Below are 20,694 nucleotides of genomic sequence, written 5' to 3' on the forward strand. Positions count from 1 at the left end.
ACATTTATTCACAGCCTGCTATACACTAAGTATGTGTTGGCGCTTTATCTGTTTTCTCTTTAATCATCACAATAAACCTTTTGAGTAAATATTATAATTATCATTTTTATAAATGACAAAGTGAGTGAAGTGAAAGTCACTCAGTCGTGTCTGACTGTTTGTGACCCCATGGACTATACAATCCATGGAATTCTCTAGGCCAGAATACTGGAATGGGTAGCCTTTCCCTTCTCCAGGGGATCTTCCCAACCCAGGGATCTAACTCAGATCTCTGAGACTCAAAGAAATTATGTGACATGCTCATGCTCACATAAATAGTAAATGATGGTCCCAGGATTTGAACCTGGGCCACAGGACTCCTACTCTGTCTTTCTGTTCTTTCTGTTACATTAGGTCAGCAGAAACATTGGGAGATGGCTCCCCACCCTCCTCCTGCATCCATGGCAGACACTGCTAATGATATTGGTGGTTGTTCCCTTTGATCTAGGACTATATACAAGGCACAGTCTACATATAAAGAAGTGGAAATTATGATCCATGTTATCAAGGAGTTTGCTTTGACACAGGTTTAAATATAATGCATCTGTAGACTAGCAATATAAGGCCATAAATAACACTCCAACCTTGAGTGCTAAAGAGATTCTGGCAAGCTTATGAATCATAGGAAATATATCCAGTGTCTTTTGTCTGAAAGCTGGCCTTTCCCCTGCTTTCTAATTCCTTGGATTTCTTTTCTCAGCCTAGATATTACTCATTTATTCAATCAATAGATATCTTCTCTGGGTCTAAGAGTACAGCACGGAACAAGGCCAAGTCCCTACTCTCAGGGAACTTAATTTCCTGTAGGAAGACAGACAATAAAGAAGCAAGCACACAGAGACAGGCACATACTTCAGCTAGGCACAAGTGATGAGACAGTGAAGCAGGGAAGAAGGGCAGACGTGAGTGGAGTGTTGCTTTAGGTAAGGTCATCTGGGAAGGGCCTTCTGATAAGGTGGCATTCTAACTGAACCAAGAGGGAAGAGAGAGAGGGAGCCAAGAAGATATCACCAAGGGTCTTGCAGGCAGAAGGAACAAAAGGAACAAAGGCTTGTTTGTGGGATGGCCAAGACCAGCCTGGCTGGAGTGCAGTCAGGGAAGGGAGAGTATTGGAAGTAGAAAGTCAGGGCCTTGTAGTTGCTGGGAAGGATTTGGGCTTTTACTCTGAGCAAAGCGAGAATCCACTGGGGAGAGCTGAGTGGAGGGGTGGCATGGTCAAACGGGCACTTTAAAATGCTCCCCTGGGGTGGGGTGCCAGCACCATGTGGACCTAAGTAGCCCCTCTGCCTGTGTTCTAGGAGGTCCTCTTTCCTTCCCTCCAGAATCCCTTTTGTTCTGATTTCACCTGCATTTCCCCAAGCCAAATGGATGTGGGCACAATGGAGGGGCGGTGGGGTCACTATCCTAGGAACAGAGGAGGGATCTGGGTTGCTACTCAGTGATGCTGCTGGAGTCCTGCCTCCAGGGTCTCTGTCTCCTTCCTGGGGACCCGAGAGGGTCTAACGTGTACTTCTGAAACATTCCTCTGCTGCTCACTGCTCTCAGCTCCTAGCCTGGCTGTTGCCACAGGTTCTATCACCACTGCCTGTATCACCCATATCTGGGGACTCTGATTCCCTGCCAGAGGACTCCTGTGGTCACTATGTGGAAGTGAGAACTGTCAAGCCTCCAGACTCAAACAGGACTGATGTGGGCTCTCCAGTTTCCATGTGTTTCTGCTCAGTGGAAAGTCTCCTTTTATGTAGGAGAGCTCCCTCTCTCTCTTGGAATCTGGTACAGGACCCCTGGGAGCCTGCACTGGAAGACAGGTGGGATCTAGTGGAACTGGCTGAGCTCCACTCAGTATCAGCTCCAGACTCACCAGGCATCTACCTACAATCATGCTTGTGCCTTGTGGCTCTCTTTTCCCTTCAGGCGATGATCCATCTTCATCTGGAATGCTGATCCCTACTGCAGTTTGTTTGAGCCTGGTTAAGTGGATTTAAGGGTTTGATGACATATATTAAGAGCCAGCAAACTCTGACCAGCCGCCTATTTTTGTAAATAAAGTTTTATTGGAACAAAGCCACACCCATTCATTCGCATATTGCCTTTGACTGCTTTTACAACAGAACAGCAGAGAGGAGTGGTTGCTAGAGAGACCATATGGCCTGCAAAGCTGAAAATATTTACTATCTGGCCCTTTATCTAAAGAGTCTGCCAACCCCAGTGATAGATTTAGATCTGCTAACTCTCACAGAGCAGAAAAGAAGAGTAAGGGCTTCCGTGGTGGTAAAGGGCTTCCGTGGTTCAGTGGTAAAGAATCTGCCTGCTAATGCAGGGGACATAGATTCTATTCCTGGTCCAGGAATATACCACATGCCTTGGGACAACTAACCCAATGTGCCACAACTACTGAGCCAGCGCTCTAGAGCCTGGGAGCCACAACAAGAGGAAACCCCTGCAATGAGAAGCCCAAGCACCTCAATGAACAGTAGCCCCTGCTTACTGAGACTAGAGAGAGCTCACACACAGCAGCAAAGACCCAGTGCAACCAAAAATAAAATAAATAAATAATGAATGAATAAATAAATCCTGAAAAAGAGATAAAGAGACTGTTACCAAAATATGTAAATAATGAACTCCACAGTGGATTGACAATAGTACTAATTCTGCAATGAAAAAAAGAGGAAACAAGACAATGGACGCACTCATACTCTCCCACTCACAGTGCAGATTGCGTGTCAGATAAAATAATTATTCTCTAATCAGGTCTGTCAAGAGCTTGGAAGAGAGAGAAAGAGGAAGAAGGGCAGGGGGCAGGGATAGGGGAGAGAAATGAGTAGATGATAGGTGAATTATGGCTATAGTTTATATGTTCAGTTTTTTAAAAATGCTGGGGTTGCATTTTTCCCCTTTCATCATCACTTGTTTAGTACTTTTTATAGTTAAGCACTGTTATCAGGGTGTTACCAAGTCAAATTTGGGTCCTCTCACCCGACTCAAAGCACAGCCAGTCTTCTGACACCAGGTTGTGCTGAAGAAAAGGGTAGCATTCATTTCAAAGTGTCAAACAAGGAGAATGGGTGGATAATGCGCAAAGACCTAAATTCCCCAGTGGCTTTCAGGGAAGGACTTTTAAAAACATCATTAGAGGTGAGAGTTCTGGGGTGCTTGAGCAGCTTATGAACATTCTTCTGATTGGCTGATGGTGAGCTAACAGAGTAGGAGTTCAGAAGTCAACAATATCAGCCTTCTGTCTCCAACCTCTGTGGTCAGCATGCAGTTAATGTCTTCCACCTGGTGGTGGGCTTAGTACCTACAAAACAACTCAAGGATATGGCTCAGGATATTATCTTTAGCCCTTGAGGAAGAACTGGAGATCCTTGATTTTGATTTAGGGCTAATATCCTAATATGATATTTTGGGAACAGACAAGTCCCCTGAAATTTGTCCACAGAAGAGGATTTGGCTCATAGCAACTCTGAAATGGCTGAAATACTTTATTTTGGCAAGGAATGCTGCTTCTCAATACCTTCGGCACCTGATGCAAAGAGCCAACTCACTGGAAAAGACCCTGATGCTGGGAAAGACTGAGGGTAAGAGAAGAGGGTGACAGAGGATGAGATGGTTGGATGGCATCACTAACTCAATGGACATGAGTTCGAGCAAACTCAGGGAGATAGTTAAAGATAGGGAAGCCTGGTGTGCTGCAGTTCATGGGGTCACAAAGAGTCAGATGTGACTTTACTAATGAATAACAACAAGTTGCTTCTCAAAAGATGCAGATATTGAAAGGATTTGTGCTCTCTAGAAATTTTCTGAATTGTAGGTCCCTGGGCAGGGCCAGAATATACTCCCTCAGATGGTGATATCACACAAACCATGGTGAAATGCTGTTTGGAATTTCTACCCATGATCCGGGAAAGGTAACTGCTGGCCTGAATATCATGAACTTCCCAACTTAAATAGTTTTGTGCTCTGTGAATCTGAATTAATATGCTAACAGATGAGACTATTCCAAAGTTAATGGACTCTCAGGAAATGGGATGTACCCTGGAGGTTCCAGATTTCTGGATGGCTGTGGTTTATTCATTGCCTGAGAGTATGTTTTAGAAAGTCAGTCTAAATTATGTCTGCTTGCTTTTTACCCTTATTGAACTCTAAATGGTGAACTTAATGGATTACTTCTGCCACTAGTTTCTTACAAGTTATAGGACCACTACATTAAAGACCTCTCTGTCTCTCTCTGTAATTTGGAGCTAATGGAAGTGTAGTGATTGGGTAAACGTGTGTAGGTCTCGAGGCAAACACCTAGTGGTTGTTTTCTTTAATTTTAAATTTTTCTTTCTTTCTTTATTTTTGACTGAACTGGGTCTTCTTTACTTTGCGTGGGCTTTTCCTAGTTGTGGTGAGCAGGGATGACTCTTCCTTGTAGTACAAGGGCTTCTCATTGCAGTGGTTGTTTTTAAAATGAATTTAAGAGGAGTTTGCTTTCTAGTTATTAACATCTTTGCCCTAAAAGGCAGAATTGCCCCCTCAAACGTATTGGCTTAATTTGGTTTGTGTTAACATTGACAGATGAGCCTCAGTCAGTTCAGTCGCTCAGTTGTGTCTGACTCTTTGTGACCCCATGAACTGCAGCAGGCCAGGCCTCCCTGTCCATCACCAACTCCCGGAGTTTACTCAAACTCATGTCCGTTGAGTCGGTGATGCCATCCAACCATCTCATCCTCTGTCGTCCCCTCCTCCTCCCGCCTTCAATCTTTCCCAGCATCAGGGTCTTTTCAAATGAGTCAGCTTTTCGCATCAGGTGGCCAAAACATTGGAGTTTCAGCTTCAACAACAGTCCTTCCAATGAATATTCAGGACTGATTTCAGGGCTCTTACCATTTTTTAAAAGAACTCCAAGTGACCAACTGAATGAACTGAGTTAATGGAAAGCAATCAGACTACCAAAGATGATTGCTTTTGAGGCGGCTTTCAAGCAGCTGGAGCAGTAGCTAACATCATGTGTGTGTTCACTGATTGCTTTTTCAGGGGGGCAGTTCCCAGTGATGGGGCATCAAAGACAGAAGATAGAGCATCTCTCCCCATAAGAAGAGGCTGAGTTAGCGTGGGGAGCACAATGAGCAGGGGTGGGTGGCCTGGATTCTGTCTCTGGCCAAGTGCTGCTGGAGGCAAGCCACTCGAATCTCTAGACATCAGCTTCCTGCTGTGAAAATGAGGCACTTGACTCCATTTCAAAAGGACCTTCAGCCTCTAAGATTCCAGAGTGGATGGTTTTTTTTCTAGGAGAGAGGGCTGTGCGTGGGCACCAGGAACTGTGTCATCTGATGAATGAGTCAGACTAAGGGCGTCAGAAAAGTTACATCTTCACAATCAACACAAGGGCACAGGCAATTAAGAAACACACTTAGCTGCCGGCTTGAGTGTCTGTTCCATTTGGAGGATATATTCCTGAAGAGGGACAGGGTGACTCATCAGATGGCTGTAACCTGATGAAGTAGAGCTATCCAATTTCCTTGCTCTTATTCCAGGCAACCGAATGACCTTAATTTAGTTTTCCAAGGCAGTTTCCCCAGGCAAGAGAAGGGACAGACTATGACAATTGGAAACTGACATTCTTTTGTGTGAGCCGAACTAGATCACATAAGAGAAATGACTGAGAGTATATAAGTAGCATTCAAATGCAAAGCACCATTAGTTATGAATCATTCTTATACATTCTTAGCATTCGAACTTTTTTTTTAAGTGCTAGTAAACCGTGGATGACTTGGTAAATGCAGAAATTCTCTATCTCCAAAGCTGATCAGAGGCGAAAATTAGTAATATTTACATGAAAGTGAAAGTCGCTCAGTTGTGTCCAACTCTTAGCGCTTTACAATTTACAAACGGTTTCTACATACAATACCCCATTAACCCTGGGAGAGAGGGATTATTTTCCCTATCTCTAGTTCAGGAAAGCTGTGTATAATGAGGACGGTTTGGACTAGCAGTCAAACCTAGGTCGTCTACTGCTGCTGCTGCTGCTAAGTCACTTCAGTCGTGTCCGACTCTGTGCGACCCCATAGATGGCAGCCCACCAGGATCCCCCGTCTCTGGGATTCTCCAGGCAAGAACACTGGAGTGGGTTGCCATTTCCTTCTCCAATGCATGAAAGTGAAAAGTGAAAATGAAGTCGCTCAGTTGTGTCCAACTCCTAGCGACCCCATGGACTGCAGCCCACCAGGCTCCTCCGTCCATGGGATTTTCCAGGCAAGAGTACTGGAGTGGGGTGCCATTGCCTTCTCCGCGTCTACTGCTTAGTCCAAATCAAAGGGCTGCTGCAGCTTCGGAAGGAAGCGAATGCTCTGTTCCCATCCACTGGTGCCCCCCACCCACCTACGCGCACGCATGCGCACATGCAGACTCACGCAACGCGTACAAAGTCCATGCTCAGTGGGACAACTGAAGGAGTGATGAGAAGCAGAGGCAGAGAAGAAACCCAAAGATCATGGAACTGCTTCTCTTTCCCTCTTCAAAAGGCACTCAAAGCGCATAGGGCCTTTCTGGATGGGCTACCCCATGGATGCGTCAGTTCAGCTTTTCTTAGACCCTGAACTCAGACTGAATCTACTCACTGCAGGTGTAGAAAATGCCTGGTCTGCATAGGTGGAATCTCAGGTGTGTTGGGCTCCCACCTCGCTTCCCTTGAAAGATTGGTCTGGATATTCCTAGTGAAGGTAGCTGGGGATTCTCAACGGGGGCAACTCCCCCAGGGCAGCACTGCCTGACCTAACCTACCTGGGGCTCCTGGCATCTTACCTGCTGGAGCTGCTAGTCTCAGATTACTGATGGGGAGGGGACCTGGCAAGCTTGCTTTGTGCCTGGCAAGCCTGAGCTCCCCATCTGCTGTGTAGAGACAGAGACAGAGTGGCAGCTGTGTGCCCAGACCCTTCCCATTGCTGGAGAAGTAGAAGACTGCAGTGCCTAGCCGGGGACTTACAGAGACTTAGGGGAAAAGATGAACTGGCCCCATTCCTGCATCTCCTTTTGCTGGATTTACTTTGCTGCCTCCAGACTGAGAGGTAAGAGGCTGGTGTGTGTGCAGCTGTCTTAGCTCAGGGATCACTTCTTTGGTGGAATGTTGGGTGGGCCAGGAAAAGAACAGATGCTCTAACTATAAGGAAGTATTTCAGCTTCTTACAGTCTCATGCTGACCCTGTAGGGTCTGCCAGAGAAATAACTCTGCTTGACCCAGAGCTTGTTCCTAGCTGATGGTAGGTAGGTAGGTAGATAGGTAGGATGGTAGATAGGGATGATAGAACCAATGCTAGTCCTTGGTCTGTTGCTCTTTGCCTTGAAATACTCATAACACTGAAGCTTGATCCAGATCCTGCTTTTTGAGCAGCTGTAGAACCAGCAGATGGAAAATATGCTCAGAAGTTGTTCAATGACCTTTTTGAAGACTACTCTAATGCTCTTCGTCCAGTAGAGGATACAGATAAAGTTCTGAACGTCACACTCCAGATTACACTTTCTCAGATTAAGGATATGGTGAGTAACATAGTGTTGACTCTTCTGAATGGTTAGAATGAAACTAACAGTGCTTTCTAAAGGGAATATCTTACCTGGGAATTTGAGAGAAAATGAGAACAGCTCTGTGTACAAGCTGGAGGGAAAAGGGAATAGAAGGGAATTCCAGGGGAGGAACACTTTCTACAAAATTAATTGCACTAAATTACCTGAGTCTTTCCATGAACATTAACAGTCTTAGAACATCTCAAGAAAGTTGGTTACACATTACATGTTCCATTTCTATGAAATGTGCAAAGTCAGCAAAACCATAAAGACAGAAAGAGGAGTTAGGTTGCCAGGAGCTGTGAGAATGATGGGGAAATAGTGATTGACTGCTTGATTGTCTTATGATTTCTCTTTTGGGATGACAAGATGTTCTGGAAGCAGAGAATAGGGATGGTTGCATGACATTGTGAATAAACTGGAAACCGCTGAACTGCACACTTTAAATGGTTACAGTGGTGAGCTTCGTGCAATATGAATTTTATCTTAATTTTTAAAGATGTTTTAAGATGACATACATTAATGCTCATATGTGTTTAGTTACACAGTTATGAAACTTCAAAATCTTTTCTTCTGTACATTGTTGATGTTTGCTGACTTTTTCATTCAAAAAAAAATCATTCATCAGTTGATCAATTTTCAGAGAAATTTGAGCAGTTGACCCATGCATCTGATGATTTAAATATTTGTCCACTTGATGTTCCAAACACTAATCAAGCAGGAAAAATATGACCTTGGCAGTCAATCAAGGGGATAGACTCAAAAAAACTCTCGTTACTTATTGGAAATAGATTAGTGTTCTTGGAATTCCTGTTTTGAAGACAGGTGTTTTACAAAGTGTGTTTGATTGAGGTGTCTACTGGACAGTTATATCTGGGTTAATTGTGCAGGACGAGAGAAACCAAATTCTGACTGCCTATTTGTGGATCCGCCAAATCTGGCATGATGCATATCTCACGTGGGATCGAGACCAATATGATGGACTGGACTCCATCAGGATCCCCAGCGACCTGGTGTGGAGACCGGATATTGTCCTATATAACAAGTAAGTGCAAGTCAGTAGCTTCTCAGGAATGAACTCGTTAATTGGACAGAACATAAACATAATGGGGCCTCCCTGCTGGCTCAGTTGGTAAAGAATCCAAGTGTAATGCAGCAGACCCAGGTTTAATCCCTGGGTAGGGAAGATCCCCTGGAGAAGGAAATGGCAATCCACTCCAGTATTCTTGCCTGGAAGATCCCATGGACCGAGGAGCCTGGCACAGTCCCTGGGGTCACAAAGAGTACGACATGATTTAGCAAGTAAACCACCATCAACCACCACCACTGCCACCACCAAACATAATGGAAGAGGGAAGTTTGAAACACGCATGAAGTTAAGTCAATTCATGTTCCTAGATCCTGAACTGATAATTATAAAACCTCAGATAATAAAATAATAATGGTCATAAAAATCTTAGAGCTACATTCTCCCTTTCAGGTGAGAAACTGTATTGGAAGTCGTGTTAGTTTTCTAGGGCTACTGTGACAAATTACTACAAACTGGGTGGCTTAAACCACAGGAACTATTGACTTGCAGTTCTGGAGGCTAGAAGTATAAGATAAAGGTATTGGCAAGGTTAGTCCTTCTGAGGCGGTGAGGGATCAATCAATGTTTCTGCCCTAGATTCTTGGGTGGTTGCTGGAAATCTTTGGTCTCTTGACTTGTACAAGCATCACCCCAAATCTCTGCCTTCTTCTTCACATGGCATCATGTTCCCTGTGTATTGTCTGTGTCCATATTTCCCCTTGCATTGACGACACCAGTCATATTGAATTAGATGCCCACCCTACACCAATATGACCTCGTCTTTTTTTAAAAATTAAAGATAATTTTATTGCTTTTCTTAACACAAAAAATTTACAGATTTACTGTTTAAAAAAGATAAAGTTGTCTAAATTACCCTGAGAGCTCAGTTGGTAAAGAATCTGCCTGCAATGCAGGAGACCCCGGTTCGATTCCTGGGTTGGGAAGATCCCCTGGAGAAGGGATAGGCTACCCACTCCAGTATTCTGGCCTAGAGAATTCCATGAACTGTATAGTTCATGGGGTCGCAAAGAGTTGGACACGACTGAGCAACTTTCAGTTCAGTTTCAGTTTCAAGACAGAAGTAAAAATTACTCATAATCCCACAGAATATGACCTCTTCTTTTAAATACATTTAACTACTAATTACAGCTGCAATGACTCTGTTCCAAATAAGGTTGCATTCTGAAGTGCCAGGGGCTAGGATTCAACACATGAACTTTTTGCAGATGCAATTCAGCCCATAACAGTGGTGCTTCCTTGTCTATGATCCTGTATGGAAAATACATGATACTGTTAAGATTAAGGGGCTTCCCAGGCAGTGCAGTAGTAAATCTGCCTGCCAGTGCAGGAGATGCAAGAGACAGGGGTTCAATTCCTGGGTTGGGAAGTTCCTCTAGAGTAGGAAATGGCAATCCCCTCCGGTATTCTTGCCTGGAAAATTCCACGGACAGAGGAGCCTGGCGGGCTACAGTCCATGGGGTCACAAAGAGTCAGGCACAACTGAGCGGCTGAGCACATTAAGATTTAATCAGAATGGACCAGCTAAAAGCTGGCCCATGGATTTTGGACTTTGTATAGAGTGGAAGATGAGCTGGATCATAAGACCAGTTGGCCTTTTCCTGGTCTGAGAGCAAGGGGTCTTAGTGAGTGGGCAGGTAAGGCTTAAGTTTCTAAAATTGTAAAGTGTGCATGAATCACCTGAGGAGGCTGCTGCAATACAGATTCTCATTCAGCAGGTCTGGGGTAGAGCTGGTCGTTCTGTGTTTCTCTGAGCTCCAGATGGTAGTGCTGCTGGCCCGTGGGCCACACTTTGAGAATGAACCAGATCACTCTGTCACAACTCAGGCTTAGCTGCTCCACCTGTTGTCAAAGGGGCTCTCTCCCTTTTTATTCTGGAACTCAAGTCTCTCCGAGTTAGGAAAATTCCTCTTTGAGCAGAGCGAGCTGAATGAGGAGCAACTTGGAGAGGGGGACTCTCTGAGGGAACTCAGCCTTCTATTGGGTGTGAGTTTCCCTTCAGGATGCCACACTGGTTGGTTGCAGCCTGGATTTTAGTTTCAGTCCCTACTCAGCTTGCCCAAGGGTCACAACCTTGTGAATCATACCTCTGATCCTGCTGCCTATTCCCCACTCTGAGTGGCCAGAGGTATCTTCCGTATGCCTTCCTAAACAAGGTAACATCCAAATGCTAAGTCTCTTTCAGTCATGTCTGACTCTTTGTGACCCCATGGGCTGTAGCCCACCAGGTCCCTCTGTCCATGGGATTCTCCAGGCAAGAATACGGGACTGGGTTGCCATTTCCTTCTCCAAGTACTGGTGCTTTATTACCATGGTTCACACCCTGTGCCCCGCCACCCACAGCACACACACACACACACATACAGAGAAGTCAAGAGAATTGGCCAGGATGTCCATCACCTCCTCCTGGAGAATAATCAGAGGACATACTTTACACAGAACACTTACAGCATTCTGTAAGTTCCAAATTCTCCCTGAAAGAAACAGAATGCTGGTTCTCCTTTTCCTCTTGCTTTGATTGACTGAAGCAGTGACCAGCTCTTATTGAAAGTCTTCTCTGTGAGCTGGAACGGTGACCTAAGTTAAGTCTGCCCCAGACCTCCTTTATCAGAGAAGCCGGTTAATCACTCAGGAGCTCACACAGACCTGTGGCGGCTTTGGTAAATTTTGACCCCATTCTCCATCCTTCCCCTCCCTGCCCGGATCACTGGCCTCCTTAAGATGTGTGAGTTCTGGTCCCCACACTTTTCCACACAGACCTTTCCCACTATGCTGATTCATCAATTCTTTCCTGTTCATCTGGGTTAACTCTTTAGTCTTCTTTGCTCTCCTCTTATGGACAGTTCTGTTTTGAATCCTCTTTTCTCCTGTGTATTCTCCTTCTCAGTAACATCAGAGTTTTACTATCAATATTTAGAGGCAACCCTAAATGTAGCTGTGATTGGATGTCATTTGCATCCCTTTGAGCAGCTGAAATGAGAATGGAAGAGAGAGTATCAGGCAAAGGAGGGACCCCAGTAATAGCTGTTGCCCTGACCCTGGTCCTTCTAGCTGAATTCCTGGACCTGTAGAATCTTCTGGTCTCGGATATAATATCAGTACTTCTCAGAAACCAGTACCAAACCTTGTAGACCCCAGAGTGGGCTTCCTGAGTAGTGGAAGGGAGAATAAAGAGGGGTGTAAGACAGGTGATCCAGTCGTGTGTGATAAACATAGTTTGGGCAGGAAGGTGCTGAATGTCTAGGTTCACCATTGGTACCTGAGTCCATGGGTTAGATTACCTGGGGTGAGTGAGCAGGATGGTGATGTGCCTGGAAGCTGTTTCATGTGAGGAGCAGTTGAATTGCTTGATGCTTAGTTAGAAAGAAAGAGGTCCTTAGGAAGACTTGATGGCTATCATAGGCAATCAGAGAGAAAATAAGGTGGAGGGAAAAGAGGAAATTCCTCCAGAGGACAAAACCCAAAACAACAAGTAGAAGTTAAAGGGTTTTAAAACTGCGTTTTAATTCAATTAAAAGAAAAACTAATAATTTGAATAGTGAGTTTTCCTAAGAGGTAGTGAGCTCTATAACAATATAATGACTCAAGTAGATATTGGCTATTAGCAGTTCAGTAAAGGAATAAATAAATTGAGGCTCAAAGTTCTGGTGGGGTTGTTTAGTATAGGTCTGTGGCCAATATAATGGTTGGTGTAAGAGACTGCAAGGATTCCTGACATTTTTAAATTAGGTAAAGAGTGGATTACATAAATTTCAGATGTGTGTTTATTATGAGATAGTTTTAATGGTTGGATTCTAATGAACAGGTTTAATACTTGGATTTTAGACCTAATGAGAAATTAGGTACCCTGCTGAAATCAGAAGATTTGTCTATAATTTAGCTTTAAGTTCTGCTTACGTAGCTTAGATGAAAGAAAGCATAGGAAAACTTTCAGATGAGATTGGATATACATATGTCAAATTTGTTCAAATTTTACACTTTAAATGTATGCAGTTTATTGTATGGCAATCAATAAAACTCTTTAAAAAGAAAAAAAAAATGAGATTGGTAGTAAAGGACGGAGAAGAGGAACAGGCTTGGAGAAAAAGGTATGGATTTATTGTGAGACCTGTTCAGTTTGGGAGACCAAAGGAACATTCACACGGAGATGGCCAACAAAGAGATTGCAAAGCAAGTTTAAAGCCTGGAAAGAAGGTCAGGGATAGAGCTGTCAAAAACCCTTTAAGCCTTTATACTGCTCAAGGAGATCTGGAAGCATTGGTGGGCCATAGGAAACCATTGCAAGTGCTGAGCTGTAAAATAATGTGATCAGAGAAACCAGGGAAATATAACAAAGTACTGGTCATGAAGCAATTAATAGTAATGTCTTCAAACTCCTGAGTAGCTGGGGTGATGTTTTCAGACAGTGGGCTCCTTTGCTTCTGGTTGGGTTGACCCAATGAGAAATATTGTGAGCAGCTGGAGGAAGAAAAGTAAGGTTGGAGCATGTATTCCCTTGCTCCCTTCCTAGAGTTATTATCTTTGGCTGGCTGTGTCCTTTGACAGAAGGCATGTCTCCTATCAGAGAAGGAAATGGCAACCCACTCCAGTACTCTTGCCTAGAGAATCCTGTGAACAGAGGAGCCTGGTGGGCTGCTGTCCGTAGAGTTGCACAGAGTCGGACACGACTGAAGCGACTTAGCATGCATACATGCATTGGAGAAGGAAATGGCAACCCACTCCAGTATTCTTGCCTGGAGAATCCCAGGGACAGAGGAGCCTGGTGGGCTGCTGTCTATGGGGTCGCACACAGTCAGATGCGACTGACGTGACTTAGCAGCAGCCGCGGCGGCATGTCTCCTATCGTGCTGACCCTCTTCTGCCGCTCTTCCCTCCAGGTATTGGTAATTGCACCTTCCCTTCATTTCTTCAGGCCCAGGAATGGTAATAACTGTGCTGTTACTAGCCCTAGAGTGGTTGCCCTGTACTTATCTAAGTAGAGTCCTTTTATTAAATCCTCCTCAAGCTATCTAATTTGAATGTGCCATCCATTTCCTGCAAGGACCATGACTAATAGAATCGTTCTAGCTCCAGATATATTCTCTCTGACTCCCAGATCTCTTATACCAGGTAGGATAGGTGAGTGATGCTCCAGTTCTCAATATTTAGATAGCTAATTATATATACTTTTTATTTTTACAGAGGGTAGGTTCTGGCATTTTCAAAAATGCCATTTTGTTGTCTTCACAAGACCCACGTTAAAGATCCCCTCTTTAGACTTCCATTAAAAATTGAGCACCACAATTCAGCTGCAATGCTTTGATTAGAGTGGACACAATCAGACCATTGCATTGTGGTACCTAAAGGTTAATAAGTAGGAAAAAACTTGTAAAACATGTCAGTTCTTAGATCTAATACATCATCTTCTAGCAATTTAACCTAAGGAAAGAGTCAGTGGATAAATGCAACAGTTTGATGACAAGGATGTTCACAGGGATGTCAGGGATGTTGCATTGTTTGTAAATGTAAAAAACAGAAACAACCATAATGCTGAACATCAGTGAGCTGGTTAAATTACTATGGCACATCTCTAAAAAGGAGTATAATTGCATACCATTTAGCTATGAAAATAATGTTGCAGAAGATTATGGACAGATGACCACCTACATTTTAAAATTGTCTCAGTCTTGTTTTTGGTAAACTAACTTTTTTGTTTCAAGATAATTTTACAGAAAAGTTGAAAAGATGGTACAGAGTTCCTGTATACTTTTCACACAGTTTTCCTTAACATCATGTCTTACATAACCATAGTACATATGCCAAAACTAATATAATACTATTAGTGGTGCCAGTGGTAAAGAATCTGCCTGTCACTGCAGGAGACACAAGAGATGCAGGTTTGATCTCTGCGTCAAGAAGATCCCCTGTTGTAAGAAATGGCAACCCACTCCAGTATTCTTGACTGGAGAATTCCATGGGCAGAAGAGCCTGGTTGATTACAATCCATGGGGCCGCAAAGAGTTGGACACGACAGAACAACTGAGCACACAACTAAACTACAGGTTTTATTTGGACTTCACCAGCTTTTCCACTAATGTCCTGTTTTCTGTTTCAGGATCTAATCCAGCATATCACATTACATTTAGCCATAATATAGTTTATAGGGAAAAAATTGTAAGGAACACTCAGAAAAATATGCATTAAATATTATCAGAAAGGTATCAGTTAAGGCTGAAAGCATTGAAAACTAACTTTGTCTACCTTGTCAAAAAAAGGAATTTGTAGGAAGGATATGCCACAGCTCACTGAATTAAAGGGGAAAAATCACTGATAAGGCCTTGGAAAGGGCAGACTAGGACGACTCCATAGTTCAAGACAAGGGGCTATTGAATTTTTAAAAAATTTTTAAATAATTGATTTTTCTAGGACTCCATTATCAGATTGACTCTTTTTGGTCTTTGGGTCACTCTGCTTAATATTTAAACTCCAGGGAGTGTGAATCAGTTGGACCTAGCTCAGGTCACAAGCCAGCCCCTGGCCAGGGGAGCCTAGGGTACCTTGATCATCATTTCATCTGCCTTACAATGGTGGTGGAAAAGTCATTCCCCAAAGCGAAATAGAAATTTTGTACCCCCAAAATGCCAGCCATAAATGTTGAAAAGGAAAACCAAGATATATCTAGAATAAATTATCTTTTAGATTATAGATGAATAATTTTTTCCTCTGTGTTTTTCAGATGTTCTACAATAAACATGTAAAATTCTTCCAACAGCAACAAAGAGCTACTTTAATATTCTTGTGCCCAAAGTTAATAAAATCATTTAAGCCGAGCCTCTCTGTCAGATTTTAGCCTCGTTTACTTTTTGTCTGGTTGTTTGAATCATTACACCTGGACCAAGAGAATGGCATTGGGAACAGAGAGGAAGGGATAATAGGCAGAGATGCTTATTTGTTTAGCTTTGGTCACCCTGGGCTGCACGTGGGCTTTCTTAGTTGTGGTGAGTGAGGTTACTCCTCGTTGGGGTGCACTGGCTTCTCACTGCAGTGGCTTCTTCTGCTGTGGAGCACAGGCTCCGTGTGCACAGGCTCAGAGGTTGTGGAGCATGGGCTTAGTTGCCTCGCAGCATGCAGGATCTTCCCAGTCCAGGGACTGAACCCGTGTCCCCTGCATTGGCAGGTGGATTCTTAACCACTGGACCACGAAGAAAGTCTGGCAGACATGCTTTAAAGGAAGAATCCAAGAGAACTTGGCCCTAACTAGTTATAGGAGGTGGAGTAGAAGGGCAAATTAGAATTGATTTTGGACTTTCAAGCCAGTGTAACAAGAATGGTGGCCCATTGCCCAAGACACTGAAGTAATGGGAAAAGAGCAGTGAGCTGTCTGGGTTAAGGAACTTGGTGAATTGTCCTAGTAAGCAGCTCTCATTTTCCTCCTCTGACCTCCAGGGCTGACGATGAATCTTCTGAGCCCGTGAACACCAACGTGGTCCTGCGGTATGACGGGCTGATCACCTGGGATGCACCAGCCATCACCAAAAGCTCCTGTGTGGTGGACGTCACCTACTTCCCCTTTGATAATCAGCAGTGCAACCTGACCTTTGGCTCCTGGACCTACAATGGCAATCAGGTGGACATATTCAATGCCTTGGATAGTGGAGACCTCTCCGACTTCATTGAAGATGTGGAGTGGGAGGTGCACGGCATGCCTGCTGTGAAGAACGTGATCTCCTACGGCTGCTGCTCTGAGCCTTACCCGGATGTGACCTTCACTCTCCTTCTGAAGAGGAGATCCTCCTTCTACATCGTCAACCTCCTCATCCCATGCGTCCTCATATCTTTTCTGGCTCCCTTGAGTTTCTATCTCCCAGCAGCCTCTGGGGAAAAGGTCTCCCTGGGAGTAACCATACTGTTGGCCATGACTGTATTTCAGCTCATGGTGGCAGAGATCATGCCAGCCTCAGAAAACGTCCCTCTGATTGGTGAGTTAAAGTCTCTTACACTTTTGAGGCAGCTTTCTGGTGACTGCGGCTGTATCTGTGCCTGTAAACTCGTAACATTTAAGTCAACTACAAACTCAACACAGGGTCATTTAGTGTCTTCAGTTGGCATCTCTGAATAGTGATGTGGCTGTTCAAGACAAAGCTGGGCTCGAGGTCTCCAGGTTTACCCAAAAGAGGAATGAGAGCTGTGTGGTTTAGAGCAGTGGTTCTTGGAGTATGGTCCCTGGACCCGCAGCATCAGCCTCAATTTGGATATACAAATCCTCAGGGCCCACCCGAGGATTGCAGGCCCACCCTGCTGACTGGGGTCGGGGTAAAGCCTGCAAACTGTTTTCACAAGCTTTCTGGGTGATTCTGATGAGCTTTTCGTTCAAGTCAAAAAACCACTGGCTTTTAGGCTAAGGCCCTGATTTTGAAGTCAAAGAAATCTGCATTTGAACTCTGACTTTGCCATTCCTTCCTTGATCAACCTTAAGCAATTTACTTAATCTTTGAGTCTCTACTTCATCATCTTCAAAATTTGTCTAATTGCTACCTCACTGTGCCATTGCTTAGCACAGAGCCTGGCATATGGTGAGGACTGAACAAACAGTGACTGTTAGTATCTTATCACATCACAAGGGGTTTCTTCTTGGGAAAAATGGTAAACATGATGGAAATGATGAGCTAGATTTTCAAGCCTGCCATCTACCCTTGATAGAATAATTCTCAACCTTTATTGGGTATAATAGGTATGAGGGAGACTGTTATAAGTGCAGGTAACTGTTGGTCCAGTGGTTAAGACTCTGTGCTCTACTGCAGGGGTGTGGGTTCGATCCCTGGTCAGGAAAGTTCCACATGCCATGAGGTTCAGCCAAAGGAAAGAAAAAGAAAAAAATACAGGTTCTCACAGCAAAAGAAGTTTTTAAAAAAGCAGTCTTGGACAAGATTTGGGAATCTGAGGTGATTCTAAAGTAGAACACATTTTCAAACATCTGCAATAATGAAATGTTCCTCCAAGGGTAGACTGTGGCTGCCATCACTGTCTTCCTTTTCCTTTACCTCTCTTGTTGTGAGATCCCTCCTAATACCTTTAATACCTACTTCCTGCCCCCAAGGATAACACCCAGATCCACCACCTCTGCCTCACAATGACTTATGTTGTAATAGATGTTTTCAAGAATCAGAAGCTAGATCTAGTTTTTAGTTCTGTAAAGCAATCAGTAGGGGGAAATTTCAGAATACCAAAAGACTTAGTGACCAATATAAAAGAGATATTATACTGCCTTTTCTCTCCTAAATGTAGTATTACCCATCTGAATAACATTCAGATGTTATTACGTTGGTCTCTCTGTTTGGAGATTTCTTCCTTGTTATGTTTCTCTAAGCAAGCCACACAGACACACACACACACACACACTCACACTCACACACACACTCACACTCACACTTGCACTCGCACTCATGCACATCTTTTTGAGAAATAGACACAGAAAGTGCTCTCCTTTCTCATCACCACTAATAAAGAGGAAAGGGTATGTTGGTTCTTTCATTACTTTTCCTAAGGCAGAAATGATGGACAGTGATGACATCCAATCATAACCCTGTTTGAGGCAGGATCAATAGGCAGATCCTGCTCTCTGCTTTACCAGCTAAATTCAACAGGAAGCTGGCTCAGTTTCTGAAGAAAGATGTCTCAAAACATGACTCATGAATTTTACAAGCATTACTTTTCCTGTCTTTGTGATAATATGAAATGTATCTTTTTAGGAAGGGTGCACACAGACCTTTCTTGAGAGATTTAATAGTCACAACGTGTTATTTGTAGCACCTATGAAATAGAGTTCCAGTTTTAAGAAATGTATTTACATTTCCTGCATTAAGTATAGCATTTGATCCAGGCTTTTGACCCATAGCCTTTACAATGTTAAGAAAGATTTTATTTTTAGTTTACTCAGAGCTTTTAACAAATAATAGACAGATGATGAATATTATCAAATGTATTGTTTTCATCTGTTAAGACAATCATGTGAGTTTTTCTTTTCCTCCGTTAGTGTTGTGAATTACAGTTTTCTGTTGTTGAACTAAATCCTTCTTTATCGTGATGAGTTATCAATTAAAGACACCATAGGATTTAGTTTGGAGAAGGCGATGGCACCCCACTCCAGTACTCTTGCCTGGAAAATCCCATGGATGGAGGAGCCTGGTAGGCTGCAGTCCATGGGGTCACTAAGAGTCGGACACGACTGAGCGACTCCACTTTCACTTTCCACTTTCATGCATTGGAGAAGGAAATGGCAACCCACTCCAGTGTTCTTGCCGGGAGAATCCCAGAGACGGGGGAGCCTGGTGGGCTGCCGTCTATGGGGTCGCACAGAGTTGGACACGACTGAAGAGACTTAGCAGCAGCAGCAGCAGCATATTAGTCACCATTAATGTGTACAACTTCCAGTTGTTTCTTTGTGAGTCAAATATGAAGACAGTTTTCCCCCCTAAATATATATTTATTTATTTGGCTGCTTTGGGTCTTAGCTGTGGCACGTGGGATATTTCACTGCAGCACATGGATTTTCTAACTGAAGTTTGTGAGCTTAGCTTCTTCTCTAAATGTGGGATCTTAGTTCCCCAACCGGGGATAAAAACCACATCCCCTGCATTGCTAGATGGATTCTTAACTGCTGAACCACCAGCGAAGTCCCTTGAAGACAGTTTTAAGCTAACTTGATTGCTGTTATTTTCCCAGGCAAATACTACATAGCCACGATGGCCTTGATCACAGCCTCCACTGCCTTGACCATAATGGTGATGAATATCCACTTCTGCGGGGCCGAGGCCCGGCCAGTGCCACCCTGGGCCCGGGTGGTCATCCTGAAATACATGTCCAGGATCTTGTTTGTCTACGACGTGGGTGAGAGCTGCCTTAGCCCCGACCAAGACAGGGAGCGAGACCGTCTTACGAAGGTTTATGACAAACTTCCAGAGCCTAATCTGAAAACAACCAGAAATAAAGACCCTTCCAGAAAGAAGGAAGTGAACAAACTCTTAAAGAATGACTTGAGGTACCAGGGTGAGAACCTGGAGGATGGGGACAGCTACTGTGCACGGTACAGAGTGTTGACGAGGAATATTGAATACATCGCCAAGTGCCTCAAAGACCACAAGGCCACCAATTCCAAGGGGAGTGAATGGAAAAAGGTTGCAAAAGTCATAGACCGATTTTTCATGTGGATTTTTTTCATTATGGTGTTTGTGATGACTATTTTGATCATAGCAAGAGCAGATTAGTGAGCATTTGATATGTGGGAATAAATCACTGTAAGTCCCTGTGATCTACTTTAATGCTCTTCCAAATCAGAAATATCTATATCCATATTTACACACAGATACACAAATATATATAAATTAGGGGTTATGTTGTCTTTACTTTTTATTTTTAACTTCAGATCAGTATTATAGCTGTCAGTTTAAATTAAGCAGGAGGTTCAAAATTTCCAGGGCAAGACAATGGAGGAAATAGAGAAGGGTCACTGTTATATCCTACCAGAGTGGTAGGTGGCTTCTAGATCACACAATTATTCTCTCCTTCAGCAATGCAGTTAACAAAGCATACTGCATTCTGTTTAAAATTTAAAGCAAAACAAAAGAAATTGAGTTCCCCCTTATTCCCTACTGCTGCTGCTGCTGCTGCTAAGTCTCTTCAGTTGTGTCCAAATCTGTGCGACCCCATAGACGGCAGCCCACCAGGCTCCCCCGTCTCTGGGATTCTCCCGGCAAGAACACTGGAGTGGGTTGCCATTTCCTTCTCCAGTGCATGAAAGTGGAAAGTGAAAGTGAAGTCGCTCAGTCGTGTCCTACTCTTAGTGACCCCATGGACTGCAGCCTACCAGGCTCCTCCATCCATGGGATTTTCCAGGCAAGAGTACTGGTGGGTTGCCATTGCCTTCTCCTAGCTCCTACTAGAACATGCTTTTAAAAAAGGAAAATAGTCATATATTCCTTAGTGTTAATTTAAGTCTCCATGTTACCTTTCTCATTTCTCTGGTGCATTTCAAGCTGTATTTCAAATGA

The 20,694-nt window shown here is 43.7% G+C and overlaps 1 protein-coding gene across 1 annotated transcript; it reads left to right on the forward strand.

Annotated features, from left to right (window-relative positions):
- The first annotated feature begins 7,024 nt into the window (after positions 1 to 7,024).
- CHRNA9 (cholinergic receptor nicotinic alpha 9 subunit) lies at positions 7,025 to 19,931 on the forward strand. The gene is made up of 5 exons (XM_040238055.1): positions 7,025 to 7,088; positions 7,412 to 7,557; positions 8,472 to 8,626; positions 16,094 to 16,626; positions 19,370 to 19,931. Exons 1-5 carry the CDS (start codon positions 7,025 to 7,027, stop codon positions 19,909 to 19,911), a joined length of 1,440 nt encoding a protein of 479 aa, XP_040093989.1. The 3' UTR covers positions 19,912 to 19,931.
- Positions 19,932 to 20,694: the final 763 nt, after the last annotated feature.

This window comes from Oryx dammah, unplaced genomic scaffold (genome assembly GCF_014754425.2).
Source record: "Oryx dammah isolate SB20612 unplaced genomic scaffold, SCBI_Odam_1.1 HiC_scaffold_3, whole genome shotgun sequence".
Classification (NCBI taxonomy): domain Eukaryota; kingdom Metazoa; phylum Chordata; class Mammalia; order Artiodactyla; family Bovidae; genus Oryx; species Oryx dammah.